Below are 16,229 nucleotides of genomic sequence, written 5' to 3'. Positions count from 1 at the left end.
TTGCTTCCTTGGGTTGCATTTGTTCATCCTCTTTTCTTCTTCAACTAGGATGCCGGTCAGTGTTTCAGCTTCCCAAACCTCACACCACAACTGCAGCTAGGACATCAACTCTTGCCCATGTATTGCTCTCCCATGCCCCCGCTCCCCTTCATCAACCACAGCAAACCTTGCCAGCTCAAGTCACATCAGCACCCAAACCCCTGAGGTGGCAGCAGTGGTTTGGGAGCAGCAGGGCAGAGGGAGGTTGCCAGAGCAGCGCGTTGGCAGCAGTGGTGCGGGCCATTGGGTTTGTGCCGCGGTGCGAGCGAAGGGCAGAGCTGGGAGCTGCCCCTGCTGCTGGCCGTGCTAGATGGGGCAGTGGTGGCACTGCTGGGGACTCCTTGGCCTTGTGCAGAGCTGAGGTGGTTCACAGGCACAGCCTGGATGGACATTACTGACTTCAGAGGACTTGGTCCTGTCCGTGTGAGTACGTGCTCACCTGGGATCTGTGCGGACAGCACTGCTTAAAGAATCACAGTTCCGTAGGGTAAGTAACCGCTTTCCATTTTGTTTCCTTAAAGAAGTATTTGAAACTCACGATGACTCTAATGCTGTTAACTCCTTACTGAGTTCTACCATTAATATGATTCTAATATTTCTAGGACCCTTCCTTTGGTTTAAAACTGATTGATTTCAGGAATTGAAGCTAGATTTGCTGTTTTGTATAAAAGGTGAAATGACAAATAGTATGTTCTCAGTACTGTGTTCTCATTATTGCTCTTTTATTTTGAAAGAAAATAACCATGAAACTGTTGTTTGCCTTTACTGTGCTTGAACCCTCTCAAGTATGAAACGCAAGTTAGGAGCAGGATTATTGGTTATATTTCTGTATTGTCTTCATTATCCTTTCAGTTGAGATTCCAAATGTTGTAAAATATTTTCAAATGTAACTATCAGATTTTTAAATAGGAACTGTGAATTTGGGGGGAAAAGTGCTACTCTTTTTAATAATAAAAAGGAATATATTATTTTATATTTTATATTATTTATCTTCCACCTAAGGGTTTTGGAGCACTTTTTTTTTTTTTAGTTGAAATTGAAATATTATCTAACCTGCAATTATCAGGATGTTTGGAGACTTAGCAAAATTAGTGCTTCACAAATTATGGAAGATCTGTAAATTGTAAGAATTCTAAGAATTCTGACAAATTAGAGAAGTTGTGTTTTGTTATACCCAAGTGTTATACCCATGTGCTTTGGGCACATGCATGTGACGATGCATTTTGTAGTGTGATGCATCTCTGCTTCATGTGGAGAATACTTTGAACTTTGTTATTCATTAAAAATTCTTCCTACCTCATCTGGGTGAAAAGCTTAGTAACGCTATGACTATAAGCAGTTACAAGGAGAGTGGTACGTCTTTGTCTAGTATTATGCCTCAGACATTTTTTTAACACCAAAAGCTTCTGAGAAAGGTGGTCTAGAAATCAGCATTGTCATGGGCAACTTTTGTCTTCTGTGCATAAGGAAAAGTCTTTTATCCAATAGCATGCTTATTGTTGAAAAATAGGAATTGTTTTATCTTTTCACTTAATCCTGTCAAATGGAGTAAATGTTTTCATTATTCATGCAAACGTAGCCCCTTTTGTGTGTACATTGTTGAGCTCTTTACATAATAAAGGCCCTGTAGGAATTGAGATCCCACTAATTGTTGGTGTAGCATTGCCCTCACCTGGATCCACTGCATTGTGATTTTGCTGAATTTGTAAGGTAATGAATGAATGAATGAATGAGAGTACCTCGCTGTCCTCCTTCATTCTCCTTAGCATTTTAGCTACATCATGTGTTTATCTTGTTTATTTACTTGTTCCAGCTGCTTCATTTTCCCCTGATTCCATAGTCCTTCCATGTCTCTAGTGGCCTGTCCCTGAGGTCATCTGCTTTTTGCTAGAGTGGCTTTAGATGTGTGGTGAGCATTGAGGACTATAAACATTTAAGAGAAAATGTTAAATGCTACTGAGAGGACTTGATAATATTTTAACAGGATTTGTTGGAGTCTTTTTTCCAAACAGGAAATAGTCTGTAAATGTGAATAGTGAAGGAGCTAAGTCCATGAGGACTTAGTCCATTACATCTATGTGTTTGTCTTTAATATTGTCTACCTAACAATAGTAGTACATTAGTAGAAACACTTAACAATAGTAGTACCTCAGTAGAAATATCTGGGGAATGAAACTTTTCCTTTGTGATGGTGGAAGATGTTGATATGGGCATTGCAGGGGAATGGATTTATAAGGGTCTTGCTGGGGGAGGAGGTAAGGAGTCATCATTTTCTCCCTTAAACAAGATGATTTGGGAACCCCAAAAAGTGGAGGTGAGAGTTGTGCTCATTAGTTGAAAACAGAGCTTTGTATTTGAGTACTGGAGCTGTTTCTGCCTCCTGCCTGTATGTACAAAGCCCCACATAAATGTTCCTCAGCCATCAGAGAGCTTCAGTCGGTTGTTCTGAAGCACTTCTGACATCAATAGGTGTTTAGGGACACCTGTTTGCTCACATTCACACCCACCAACACAGGATGCTGGGGCTGTGTAGAGCTGAACTCGGTATCAAGAGGAAAAATGATTTCTGGAATGAATGGAAAGCCAGAAGGGAAAATGTTTTGTGTGGGGGGAAGAAACATTACATTACTATAGGGCTTCTGCCAAACAGCTTCAGCCTGCTGTGGGGTATGTATAGGGCTCTGCCCTTACACATCTGGAAGAATTGGACAGGATTAACCTCCCCATTACAATGAGGCACTGAACATGTTTTTTGTGTATAGCTGTGTCATCCAGGAGGCCTTCTAGCAAGACAAGGAAGACCTGCTGCAAATTTACAAAAGGATGATGGCAGGGGAAAGGGAGATACAAGGGAAATTCCAAAAAGGCCCTCTCGGTTTGCTCAGGCATACCTAGACTTGTCCTCCTTTGAGATTTACCTGTAGCATGTTCATCATTAAAAGGTTTTATTATTTTTTTTAAATTAATTTTATTTTCCTTTGCAGGTCACCTTTTAAGCTGCTATTTCCTGTATAATTAAGCAGAATGAAGGCATTAGGTTCTAGTAAATTTGGGCCTAATCCAGAATCTTCTCTTATTCAGTCCTTTCTGAGTAAGAAACTCAAGTCTGGGCCCAGCATTTCACATGTTTTGCTGTTACATCTAAATTATTTGTGGTCTGTGGATTTTTATTTTTTTTTAACTACATGAAAACTCCTTTGCTTTTGTCTAATTTTATCTCTTTATGTGTCATTGTCCAGCATAGCATTAGTTGAAATTATGTAAGTATACTGCAAATTGAAGTGCATAATTGCTACTGATAATGCAAGAATGATTCCTACAGTTTATAATTAACAGTATATATGTTCTGTGCATGGGTTGGATCTGTCCCTTTTAACTTTTCCTTTGTGATTCTTTCCAATCCCTGGTCTTGCCGCATCACAGCCTTTATGAATGCGCTCGTTTCGCTGGAGTCTAGTCCATTGTTCCTTTTGTTTTTCAGACCAGTAAAAATGGGAAGTACTGGATTCTGGTTTCCTCCAAGAAGAGTCAGCGGAACTGGTTAAGACCAAAATCTGAGGACTTTAGTGGGCAAACATCAGGTGTGCATTGAGCAAAGGCTGCTTTAATCCTCTTTAAGTATATGCTTCTTTAAAAATAGTATTATATATGAGCTTTTGTGTAATGTGTTTGTTGTATTTGATACTGCATATAATCATTCATCCTGCAGTTGTGAAAGCACCAGTAAGAATGTGGATTTTAAGTGATAATATGTTGAGACACAAGCAGGCAGTATTACTCATAAAATTCTTTCAGCTGGTCTTTGGAAAATTTAATATTTGAGGATCAGTGTTTTTTTAAAGTTTTATCTCCATTGCTCAGTCTATATATCCACATCCAAAAAAGGAAAAAAAGTGGTTATTTGCTACTCAGAGATCAATACTGACATTCTTAATTGCCTCACCTATTGAGAAGTGATACTGAGATAATAGTGCATACGTGTTCTTTGATAGAACTCTGTCATTATGAAAGATTGGATCCACACTATATTTGTTCTAGTGATGCATTTTTAAGGACACTTAGACACAGTTCAAAGTCAGCTTAATTAGTTTTGATCGTAGAGGAGCAAAACCCAAATTGTTCATCCCTGTGAATGTTCTGACTGGTACAGCAGCTAGGTTACCTGAAATTTTGGAGAAAACAACAGTGATCTTATATTGGCCTGAATATAGGATGGTCTCCAGCCTGAGGTGTGATCTTTGCATTGAGAAAAGGAGTGAGAAGTTGTCAGATGTTAATTTGTTAAGCTTAATATGCTGTTTCATAACAAAGGCTGCTATTGACATCATATCAGATTCACCCTTCTGCATGGCCTCATATCCTGCAACTCCCCAGCTTGTTGCACCTTCAGTTCCTTCCCACCCACCCAGTGTTATCAGCTCACCCCTATCCTCATGTCCTTAGATATTCCCAATGCCTATGCAGCACTCCCTGAGCCTCCCTAGCCCCACACCCCCATCCTGATTCTGTGCACTCTCCCTCCCTGATGTGGCTCATCCTCCTTCCCTGTATCTTCCCTGCTGTCCCTGCTTCTCTTGTCACTGCCTGGGCACAGACTCCACTTGCTGCTGAGCTGAAGCAGTGCCACTGTTATGCAGCAGACTGTGGAGGCTGTTTCCTTGCCTTTTCTGCTAATCCTGCCTTCCCTGTCTCAGGCTAGGAATGGATTTGGCAGGGGGGCCAGAGGGGCTGGATCCCTTGTACCCCATTGGGGCTGGAGGTGTGCCCTGGCCATGCAGTGAGGGCTGTGACTGCTGTGCTCTCAGCTCTGTGTGGTGCGTCTCATGCAGGTGCCTGTGTGGTATAAAAGTACCCTGTGCAAGTGTAGGTCAGGTTGGATTTTTCTTCTCCTCCCTGAACTTCATTTGTCAAGAGAGATTAAACTAAAACAAAATTTTGTTCTACATTCAGGCCAATATGCACTGAAGACCAGTGTGCTCATTAACAGAAGAACAAAATTAATTTTATTAATGTATTCTGATTAAAGCCTATATTTTAAAAAAAACCTTTCAATCCACAGATATATCACAACTTTGATGTGAATCAGACTCTCCTTTTGATTACATTGGTGGCTTCATTGAAGTCTTTGGAACTGATCCTCATTTACTTTTATCGAAGAAAATTATTGCTCTTACATCTCCAAACAACTGTTCCTTTTGAACTAGAATTAGTGAACTAGATTGTTGATTATGAGACAGAAAATAAAATTAAGCTGATACTTTGAAAACCTGTGCATTTTCCCACTCATGGAACTGATGTCTCCAGGCTTCATCCCACGAGTGGGAATGAGTTTGAGACAAATCTGAAATCAAGAGAGTCCTTAAAGAAATGCCTTTTCTCTCATGAGGTATCTTTAAAAGAAGTTAGTGTTTCCTTAGGAAGTTTAAGGGAATAAAGTGGTCTTGCAAAACTGCTAGTTTAAAGGAGGTAGCATAGTTTAACCTGTCGTTCAAGGACTTCAGGGTTGAAAGGAAGCAGATTTCCATCTTGGTGTACCAGTACTTCTCTCCTCCTCTAAAGACAAGGGAAAATGGGAAGAAAGGAGGAAAAGGCTTAGACAAAGACATACTCTGTATACACATTTCAAATGGAGGTCTCAAGTCTGAGGATTTCTTATAATGCAGACATTAAAGAGGCACTTCCGCTTCCTCTCCCTGCTTCTCCTGTGCTGTCATGCATTGAGGGAAACACAGGCTTTCCTTCCTTCTTGCTTTCTTCCAGGACCATGCTGGGGCACTTGCAAAGACCGTGTAGTTTCCCCCCTGGCACACCTGGGCGCTGCTCTCCACTTCTCTCTGAAGCAATTGCTGCCTCCATCTCTGCTGAGCCCCAGCAGGGGTGAGAGGCCAGCTAGGGCCAGGGCTCCCTCACTGCCAGCAGGGAAGAGCCCGGTTTGTTTTCCAAGGAGATGGCGTTGGGCTGGAGCAGCTGCAGCCTGGTGGTGCCTGCCCGGCTCCAGCTGCCCAGCCCCACCTGTCCCAGCAGCTGCGGCCTTCCCGGCCCTGCTGCCAGGGCTGAGGCGCTGCCCGGCCCCGGTGCCGCCCGGCCCAGCCCGGCCCGGCCCAGCTTGGCTGCCTCCTGTACAGCTGCCCCGGCAGGGACCGGAGGGGACAGCAGCTGCCAGCCATGACACCGGGGCTGGGGGTTGGTGCTGGCACTTTCAAGGGAGAAAGGCTAAATTTTGGAGCTTTCCAGCCCTCAAAAATGCTTGCGTTGAGTGCTGTCCTGCTGTCCTCCTTGTCCCTGCTGCTGCAGACCTCACGCTCCACCCTTCCCACTCTGGGTAGCACAGGATTTTGGTATCTATAGTAGCAGTTGTGCTCCAAGGATGAAGTGAAGCTGTCAGCAAGCCCTGACAAAGGAGGGCTGTTGAGTGCCCTGTGGTGCCAGGTGCCCCGTTGCCACTATATGATACCAGATGACAAATTTAAAACTTCTCACCCACAAGTCAGACACGAGGATCACGTCATGCACTTCCTGACAGTGAAAGCCTCCTGTTTAGTTGACATTTTGCTATGCCACAGGGGCAGGACTTGGAGCCTCCATCCTGAGCTAACCTGAGTCTGAATGCTTACAGCCTTCGTGTCTCACAGGGTAGCATGAGAAGGCTGGGGGTCTCCAGCACTGGGCTGATAAAACCCTGATCTGTCTAATCTAACCCTAATCCATGGGACTTGTGTCATTCATAGATCAAGTCTCGGTTAGTAGAGGGTGAGTGAGTTTACAGGAGAATTTCACCTGGTGTTAGGCATCATTGGCAGTGCGTGCATTTTCCCAGCGTAGATGTGTAGATGTGCAGTAATCACAGGGAGGGAGGTACATCCAATCGGGAACATGAGCTTTGCCCTCCATAGTGTCTGCATGGGTACTGCTGTGCTTTCTGTAGGTTTTCAAACATTTTGAGGCTTACAGGCTTTGATAGTTGTGTGTGTGTCGGGAGGGGGGGATGTCTGTGCAAACACCAGAGGCGTGGCTGTAAATCTTTTGAAATTGGAAGCTGCCAAAAGGTGCCTGGGTAGGTAGGCCTTTGCCTGATGCCTCCCTTGATCTGACAGAAACTCTGCTCTTCTCCATCAGTGCTTGAGGGGAAAGTTGTGAGGTGTGATCTCAGGGCATATGTGGATCTGTTCATCCTGAGCAATGCATTTTAAGAGTTGCAGCAAATAGTATAAAGAAACCTGTAGGTATTACGTTAGACCAGCTGAACCTAACTTTATTTTTAAGTTTTATTCAGAAGCATCACATAGCAAGTAAACTTCAAAATCTAAGTTTAGTTACAAACTAGTTGTTTCTTATTTTTTTTTTCCAGTCCCCTTTTGCTTTCTTTTACGACCACATGAAACTTGAGAAGCCATCTAAAGCTAAATCATTTAGTGGAGTTGGGCAATTCCCAAGTGTCCAACAAGAAGGCCTGGTTTAGGCTGCGATGGCCACTGTCATTCCTGGTGATTTGTCAGAAGTAAGAGATACCCAGAAAGTCCCTTCAGGGAAACGTAAGCGTGGTGAAACCAAACCAAGAAAAAACTTTCCTTGCCAACTGTGTGACAAGGCCTTTAACAGTGTTGAGAAATTAAAGGTTCACTCATACTCTCACACAGGAGAGAGGCCCTACAAGTGCACACAACAAGACTGCACCAAGGCCTTTGTTTCTAAGTACAAATTACTAAGGTATTAAACTCTATTTATCTTTCAGATTATATTATCTATTTTATGTTGGCCGTGTTAAGCCGTGTAAAAGTATATATTTCTGTACGCCTTCAGCTGATTGCAGAGAGGATGTGTTAATTAAAGTAGCTATTGGATTGTTTCTAGAATTCTAAATTACCTAAGTTTGCAAGCTAATGTCTTTGATTTTGTTTCTTAATTTGTTTTCTGCTTTTGTTTTCCGTTTGTTTGTTTTTGTTTTGTTTTGTTTTGTTTTTAATGAGCGTAGAATTTTCATTTGTATAAGGAATTGTCACAAGAAAAAGAGTATGGACTGAAAGTTCTTTGGCTATGGACTTTTACACGAGTACTTTCATACTTGCCCATATACCCCTGTTACCGTAGCTAAGACCCACCAAAACTAAAGTGTCAGTTTAAGAGAAATGGCTCGCGGTTTGCTATATTTAAATTTGTCAAACTGTCTTTGTAGTGTCATGCTTTCAGTTAAAAGGTTCTGTTGCAAAGCAGCCCTTAGCGTAGTATATAGCTGCCATTAAAAAATGAGCTCATGTGTTTTTTGATCAAAATAATTACTTACAGAATATATCTGTGTTTAAAGGCATATGGCTACTCATTCTCCTGAGAAAACCCACAAGTGTAATTATTGTGAGAAAATGTTTCACCGAAAAGATCACCTAAAGAATCACCTACATACACACAATCCCAACAAAGAGGCCTTTAAGTGTGAAGAATGTGGAAAGAACTACAATACCAAGCTTGGGTTCAAACGTCACCTGGCTTTGCATGCTGCAACAAGTGGTGACCTCACCTGTAAGGTATGTTTGCAGACTTTTGAAAGCACAGGAGTGCTGCTGGAGCACCTAAAAACTCATGCAGGCAAGTCATCGGGTGGAGTGAAGGAGAAAAAGCACCAGTGTGAACACTGTGACCGTCGGTTCTACACCCGAAAGGATGTCCGCAGACACATGGTAGTGCACACTGGAAGAAAGGACTTCCTCTGTCAGTACTGTGCACAGAGATTCGGGCGCAAGGATCACCTCACGCGCCACATGAAGAAAAGTCACAACCAGGAACTTCTGAAGGTCAAAACAGAGCCAATGGACCTTCTAGATCCCTTTACCTGCAATGTTTCTGTGCCTATTAAGGATGAGCTGCTTCCAGTGATGTCTTTACCTTCCAGTGAACTGACATCAAAGCCATTTACAAACACTTTGCAATTAAATCTCTACAACACTCAGATTCAGTCCATGCAGAGTTCTGCATCTGCACACCAAATGGTTGCCACGTCGTTACCATTGGGAATGCCTTGTCCAATAGATATGGAGTCTGTCCACCCTTCTCACCAGCTATCGTTGAAATACCCACTCGGTACTACCTCATACTCAATTTCTATGCCTGAAAAAGAACAGCCATTGAAAGGGGAAATAGAAAGTTACCTAATGGAGTTGCAAAGTGGTATGCCTTCTTCATCCCAGGATTCTCAAGCATCTTCATCAAAACTAGGGCTGGATCCACAAGTAGGGCCACTAGATGATGGGTCTGGGGAAGTTTCCCTTTCCAAGGGCTCCGTTCCTATTAGTGAACCTCTAAATGCCCCATCATTGGACTTCTCTCAGCTGTTCAACTTCATACCTGTAAATGGCCCTCCCTATAATCCTTCTGTTTCAGTGGGAAACCTCGGGATGAGTTATACGCAAGAGGAGGCACATTCTTCTATGACTCAACTCCCACCACAAACCCAGGATCCACAAGATCCTAGCAATAGTATAGGTCTTGGGTCTCTGCACTCATTGTCAGCAGCTTTCACAAGCAGTCTAAGCACAACCACCACCCTACCACGATTTCATCAAGCTTTCCAATAGGATGTACAAAGCTGGCTTGTTAACTGTCTATTTGTAGAAATGCCTTAGGTGACCATTTTTAACTTAGTGCCTACTATAAGACATTATGAATTCTCTGCTTTTGTACAGTACCAATCTCATGAAGCCAGTAAGAAATTTAAATTAACTTTTTTAAAATGTTTTGAAAGTGTTTATTCTCAGCTGTGTTTACTTTGGTTTGTTGTTTTTTTTTAACAGTCTCATTGTATTGTTTTCATTTTCACTGCCAATTTACACATTTAAAATGTTCAGTAGAAAGTCATCCCAAGCAAACTCACAAACTCATCCCGTTTTTAAAACTTTTTCAACCATACCAGCTAGTCTGTTTTATTAATGTCAGTGGTAGAACTGCCACTTTTACCTTTTAATATATTCTACTATTTGCAAATAATCCATTTAAAATATGTATCACAAGGATTCCTGAGATTTGGGGAAAAAAATCTGCATTCTGTTTCCAAACAAATCCTCTTCCCAAATGGTGACACATCTGACCTGTTCTATAATGACAAATCTAAATTTTTAAAATTAATATAGAATTCAGATTTTTCTGAAAACTTGTGTGTGTATATATAGAAGTCCATATATACACATGTACATATATATAGCATTTTGACTTGTATTGAAGTCATTATAAAAGTTGTTAAGAATTTTGCCATTTTCTGGCTTAAATTTTGGTGGCCTGTTATGGATAACAGAAAAAAAAAAAATTAGTGTAATTCTCTAAAATTAGGGCTGAACAGAATTTCGACAGAGAATCTCTGCTTGCCTAAATGACAGATGTTTCAAGTTGAATTTGAAACTGTTGTTGTGCTTTCGTGACTCTGGTATAGGGAAACAGGCAAAATTAATGGCTGATCTTGAAATATAAAAGTGTTGTAACGTAGTAATGCAGAATATTTTGTCGCAGTTTTTGTTTGAATTCTTAACTTGCTGTTTTTGTCTCTTTAGTAGCATAGAGAGAGTACTGCATAGGAACCTTCCAGTAGTGTGTTCACGTTTGTAGGCGTCAGTCTTCTCCCCGCTGCCACCGCCAAAGGGTGGATCAAGTCCAGCCAGAAAGTGTGTACCTATTTTCAGTTCAAAACTAGTGTGCAGTCAGAAAGTGAATGTAAATTTGCAACTACCAGTTTGTTTTGTTTTGTTTTTATTGGAGTGATCTTTTCAGTTGTGTTACATGGTGTGTTATGTCCTCCTAAGCAACAAGTTAGATGTTAATCACACTTTCTACACCTGGGTACTTGGTTAGGGACTTTTTGCCCATTGCCAAGATTTAAAGACAGGACTCTTAGGAGTGAAGTAAAAGCATATTGCTTACACCACTTTTACCTAATGCAATATATATTCTATTCCCCAACCCCTAATAACCAAAAGAGGAAAAAAAACCCCTAAAAAACAACCAACCCTGTGATGCATAAAAGCAAACTAGATTTGCTGTAATTCAACAATAACATTATTTTCCTTGTCATTTTTGTACAAGGAATTAAAAAATGGAACTCAAGTACATTAGTATCTCTCAAACTATGAATAATGAGAATTCATACAAGGTTTTAAGTGGTTAAACTAAATATACTTCACAGAAACAAAAGTTGCTCCCATTTAAGGAGCTCATGCTCCGGATGTTTTATCAGTAGCTCCTACTGTTTTTTTTAATGCTAGGAGCAATATGCAGGTGTAGTTTTACTATTTTATACATATGTGTATTTAAATTTTATTACTGAAAAATAACATTTTTATAAATGTGTTTGTGTTCCAAAGGCATTAAAATAAGGATGTATTAATAAGGAAAATACCTTTTGAAATTCTGCAAACTACTCCTAGATTTTGGTTTTAGGAGCAGGTTATCTCAAAGTGGGCGTTTAGCTCTGCTTCACGACTGCTTCCTCTGGTTTCTGTGAAACAGATTGCTCGCTTGCTTACATCTTTAGTTGAATGATTTGTTCAATATTGCTTTTTTTCCATTCACCTTTCTAAAGGAAAGAAAAACACAGATGAACAGAGCACAAGCTGAATGCAACTGAATGTAGCTCTAGTTTACATGAACGACTGTAACGCATCTAAGAAAAACTTGGATTTATTCTCAATCCTTTTAATCTGAGATGAAGATAAATGGACTTAATTCCTGCAGTGAGTTATGTCCCATGTGGAACCGAGCATCTGCAACTCTTCCTGCCGCAGAGGAAAGCTGCAGGTGCTTGGCATCCTGCAGCTGGCCCAGCAGTGTGGCCAGGCAGCGCTGCCCTCCCTGGGCAGCCTGTGACACACAAATTTCTAGTCTGGAGCCACTTGTTATCGGCCTCAGCTGCTGAAAGACCTTGTGAAAACCAAAACCCACAGACACTTTGCCAACGCCCGTTTCTTAGTGCGTAGCCAGAACCCTTACTACCTTGTTTGTGCCTTAGCTTCCTGAAAAGGGATTGACATTTCACTTGGTGTTAGATATACATTTCACTTGAGAAATAGAGACCTCAGACAAGATATTGAACCTCATTCAGTCAGGGTTTCAGTGGGTGGCTGCACCCAGAGTGTTTGCAGCTGAACTAGGATGTAGGGTAACATGGAAGCAGACTGACCCTTAAAGCAATACCAACACCACCAGAGTGCTTTTGAGCATCACTTAGGCAGTCACTATTGGCCACTACTAAACCATCAGTTTTTAAAACCCGTTTTCTTGATTTCCCGTGGATTCTTGGTGGGAGGGGGGAGGGCTGGCTGATCATGCACCACTCTTTGTGCAACTTCTAAACTTCTAGTAAGGTTGTTTTGTTGTTGTTTTTTTTTTTTTTTTTAAATATATATATTTTTGTGTACTTGTTGCTTGTGCTTTATTTAGTAGTAAATTGTCGAATAGAGTGATTTATTGTTAATTTGGCAGTAGCGGTTTTTAAAAACCATATACTGACTGAAACATGAGCCAGAGCTGATTGCTTTATTAAGCTAATAATGAATGTTAAGAGTACATATTTTCAGGATCATTTGCCTAGTGAGCTAAACTTGTATTATAGGCCAATATTTTTTAAAATAAAGCTTGGTCAACCTCTATGTTACACATATTACAAGATATAGCACTTTCAAAAAAGAAAACCTAAACCTTTTAAGAAAATTTCTTACAGGTTATGCTTTTTATTATAAAACCTTTTATTATAATTTGTTTCAAGTGCCATTAGATTACATATATGTAGGCCTTTGGTATAATGCTTTGTGTACAAAATGGTAGACATTGTAATTTTAAACAGGTACATTTTTACAGTGTTTTCTTATCAATTTGCTATATTGCACAGAACCAGTGTGTCTTTCTTAAGGGTTTTACAATGGTTTTTACTAGGTTTACATGTTTCAAACTACACTGTCTTCTACTGCCATTTTAAATACCAGTCAAAAACAATTAGGAGTTTGTCCTCACCATTTGCAAACTGTCTTCTGGAGTTCTTGATGGTAAACTTTGTCAAAAATATTTAACATGCAGTATTTGATACATTTTTTTTTATCACATCCTATCGCTATGCTGCTGTCTGAAGTTAACTTTGGGCCTGATCCTGCATCCGTAAATGCTATGGGGATCCTGCATCCTTTGTTATGTCTGTCTCATACACTGGTTTAGCAGCTTCTCCTGTATTCTTCTCAGTCTATAGATAAGCCTCTGAAATATATGTACTTATCTGGTATGTAGTAAACCATTATAGGCTTAGCTGCCCATCCTGCTTCCCCCCAGTGTACAGTTTAAACCACAGCTTACTTAGCATCATGCTCAACTTACAAGTAATGCCACAGTAGTTCAAAATGTGTTTGGGTAGTCCCAAAGCTTTTATGCAATAAGGGTGTCTTACTTTTGTTGGAAGGCAGTGTCTTTTGATAACAGTTATCTAGCCCTGGAAGTGACACAGAACTATTGCTAATCATATGTAAACACTTTTCAGTATAAGCTTCAGTGGTACAGTTGAACCAGAGTGAATGTTTATCTCCTCAGAAACACTCCTGCAATATTGTTATATTGGATCATGCTGCTAATGTAACTTGGGATACAACTCCTCTCATGGTGCTACAAACCTCCCTGTCTCATTCAGATGTATTTTTACCCATAGAAAAAAAAGGACTATACTAGACCTATAGTTGTATGATATATTTTTATACTGTGACTTAATTTGTCATTAATGAACTTTTGTGCAACACCACAATGTATTCATATGCACTTGCAAAAGTAAAATTTTGGACATGCAAATTTAAACGCTGACAAGCCCAGCTCTTGTTCACAAAAATAGGTGACTGCTAGTTAATGTTAAATGTGGGCTTTTTGTATGGTGTGGAGTGAAGAACATACTATATGTTACTAAAAGCCTTAGACAAAAACTGGGAAGAGTATATTGGTGAATGATGTCACACCCAAACCTGACTCAGATTGCTGAAATGATATTTTTAGCTATAATTGTTTGGTCTTGGAAAAATTGTTTGGACTTGTATGCTAAAATGTTTTTAATGATAAAAGTTTTGAGTCGGAAAAAAATAGAGAAAAAAAAAAGAACACAGAAAACCCTGCATTCCAGACTGAATTTGTATATGTTTCTTGCATTTAAAATTTGCTATCCTGTGATATGGGAAATTGAGTTGCTTATCATGTATATGTACTTTAAAATGTATTCACAAACTACTGTTGTATTTGTATAAAATATAGACAAAAAGATTGCATATATATTTTTGTGTATAAGCTCTGTAAAATAGCAATCACGTTATGAAGCTGCAGCAGAACTTCATTTTAAACATTCACATCCAAAGAAACAGACTATTTATTGTCCACATACCCTGATTATAAAATATACCTTGCTGCTATTAAACAATAGTGCTGCAGCTTCTTGTGGCCTACAGTGTTACGTTTGCTGTACAAAAATATGTGAACTCCACAAAATATATCAATAAAATTACAGAATGGTTTTAGTTAATGAATAACTTATGCCTGGCATTTCAATAGATAATCTTGATCTGCATGTTTGGGATTGCAAGAAGTAATTACGGAGTCCATCCAGTTTTGCTGGGAGTAGTTTGCAAAGGCATAACTGTCTTTATAATTTATGGCTGGTAAAATGTCATTTTTTCAGAAAATCTTAAGGCATAAATATCTGTGTTTCATGATTTCACCAAGGAACAAATGGGATGATGCTGCTGTGTCTGTGACAAGACAGACCTGAACCGAAGGAAGCAGTTGAGTTTGCCATCAAATTGTGCTTTGAAACACTGTGAGACACTGGAAGGTAAGTATGGGGTGTCCATAGTGGGACCATTCCTTTGGGACACGTAGGTGATTCCCCATCATGTCAGATCCATGCAAGTCTCATGCATTGTTTGTTGTAGTTTGCAGGACAAACTTTGAGGGCGTGCCATGTGCTAGACACAGTATGTTGGATGCCTCTCTGCAGTATTTCCAGGAGAAACTCAGTTGCTTTGATCCCATAGATGATCCCATAGATGATCCCATAGATGTCTGTCTGGCCTGGCAGTGACTTCTGAAGAAGCCAGGCTGATGCCTGGGGAAGAGGTGCCTCACAGCCAGACAAGCAGCCTGCACACAACTGCAGAGAGTTACCTCTGCTCATTCCACAGGTGTTCCCCAGCATAGACTGTTGGCCAGGAAAGTAAAAGAGTAGCATTTCACATTTCTTTGCTTTTTGGAACATGGTTTGTTAACATCTTTAGCACTGTCTGGGTTTCCCTGCTTTTGAGTTCCTTTCTTTCCCAAATCTTGGCTTTTTAGGTTCCTTGCTGTAACCCAGCTGGAGAGAAATGATTGTTAGAGTTGGTGGTTTTCACCTTCTCCACATGCAGACATCTTTCCTTTCTTGTGATCCCTACCCCACTCCTCTGAGCTGACTTATCACTTCTGTGCCACAGGTTTCTAACTTGTTTGAGAGGGTTGGCCTTGTTATTTTGAGAATCAAAAGCTCAACACATGCTCTATGATATGAAGTACTCTGCAAAACAATTTATAACCCACAGACACATACCCCCCACACACACCCTCAAGAGAAAACCACCCCATTCACTGTGTTGCTGTCCTAGCTGGTCTCACCCACTGTAACTGATTTAATATGCCCTCATTCCAAGCAGATAGCCTCTAGAAATTCCATCAGCCTCTGCAGTAATTGGAATGGGATTGCACAGATGACATCTGTGTGTTATATAGAGATCTCTTGATGCAGTCCCTCCAGAATTTCCTTGTTAAATTCAGAGTCACAGACATCTTCCCTTCTGTCTCTCCTGTAACCACTTCTTTCCAAAACTTGCATAAGAAGGTACAGAAAATGGTTCTACAGTATCCTCTGTAGCTGGTCTCACTGTCCTCCAGGAGTCCCCTTCACTTTTCCTCATTCTTTACACCTTCTTTTTCTTTCCGCGTACAAGCATGTCCTAGGGTGAAAACTGGTTTTTGACAGAGAAATAGAACTGATACAGAGCTACTGCTGGATGAGCAAGAACTGAGCAGCTACATGCTGTTGGTTTCCCTGCCTTGCAAATCAAAACATTCTATAAAACCGGATAGAAATTAAGTTTTCCAAAGTGGCAGCTGCTGTAGTTGGCACAGAAGGATTGGCGATCACACACAGGCAGCAAGCAGGACAG

At 40.6% G+C, this 16,229-nt stretch overlaps 1 protein-coding gene across 2 annotated transcripts in view; it reads left to right on the top strand.

Annotated features, from left to right (window-relative positions):
* Window positions 1-14,534, top strand: part of PLAG1 (PLAG1 zinc finger) — a 52,299-nt gene extending 37,765 nt beyond the window's left edge. The window contains exons 2-4 of one of the 2 annotated variants that reach the window (XM_058032987.1): window positions 3,521-3,620; window positions 7,388-7,746; window positions 8,342-14,534. In XM_058032987.1, coding sequence (XP_057888970.1) covers window positions 7,505-7,746; window positions 8,342-9,605 — 1,506 coding nt within the window. In that variant the 5' untranslated portion in view covers window positions 3,521-3,620; window positions 7,388-7,504 and the 3' untranslated portion in view covers window positions 9,606-14,534. The remainder of the gene's footprint in view (window positions 1-3,520; window positions 3,621-7,387; window positions 7,747-8,341) is intronic. The other variant, XM_058032995.1, reaches the window with a different exon arrangement.
* The last annotated feature ends 1,695 nt before the right edge of the window (window positions 14,535-16,229 follow it).

This window comes from Melospiza georgiana, chromosome 1, assembly GCF_028018845.1.
Source record: "Melospiza georgiana isolate bMelGeo1 chromosome 1, bMelGeo1.pri, whole genome shotgun sequence".
NCBI lineage: Eukaryota > Metazoa > Chordata > Aves > Passeriformes > Passerellidae > Melospiza > Melospiza georgiana.
The sequence above is the reverse complement of the archived record's forward strand: the minus strand, read 5'-3'. Positions and strand labels throughout refer to the sequence as shown.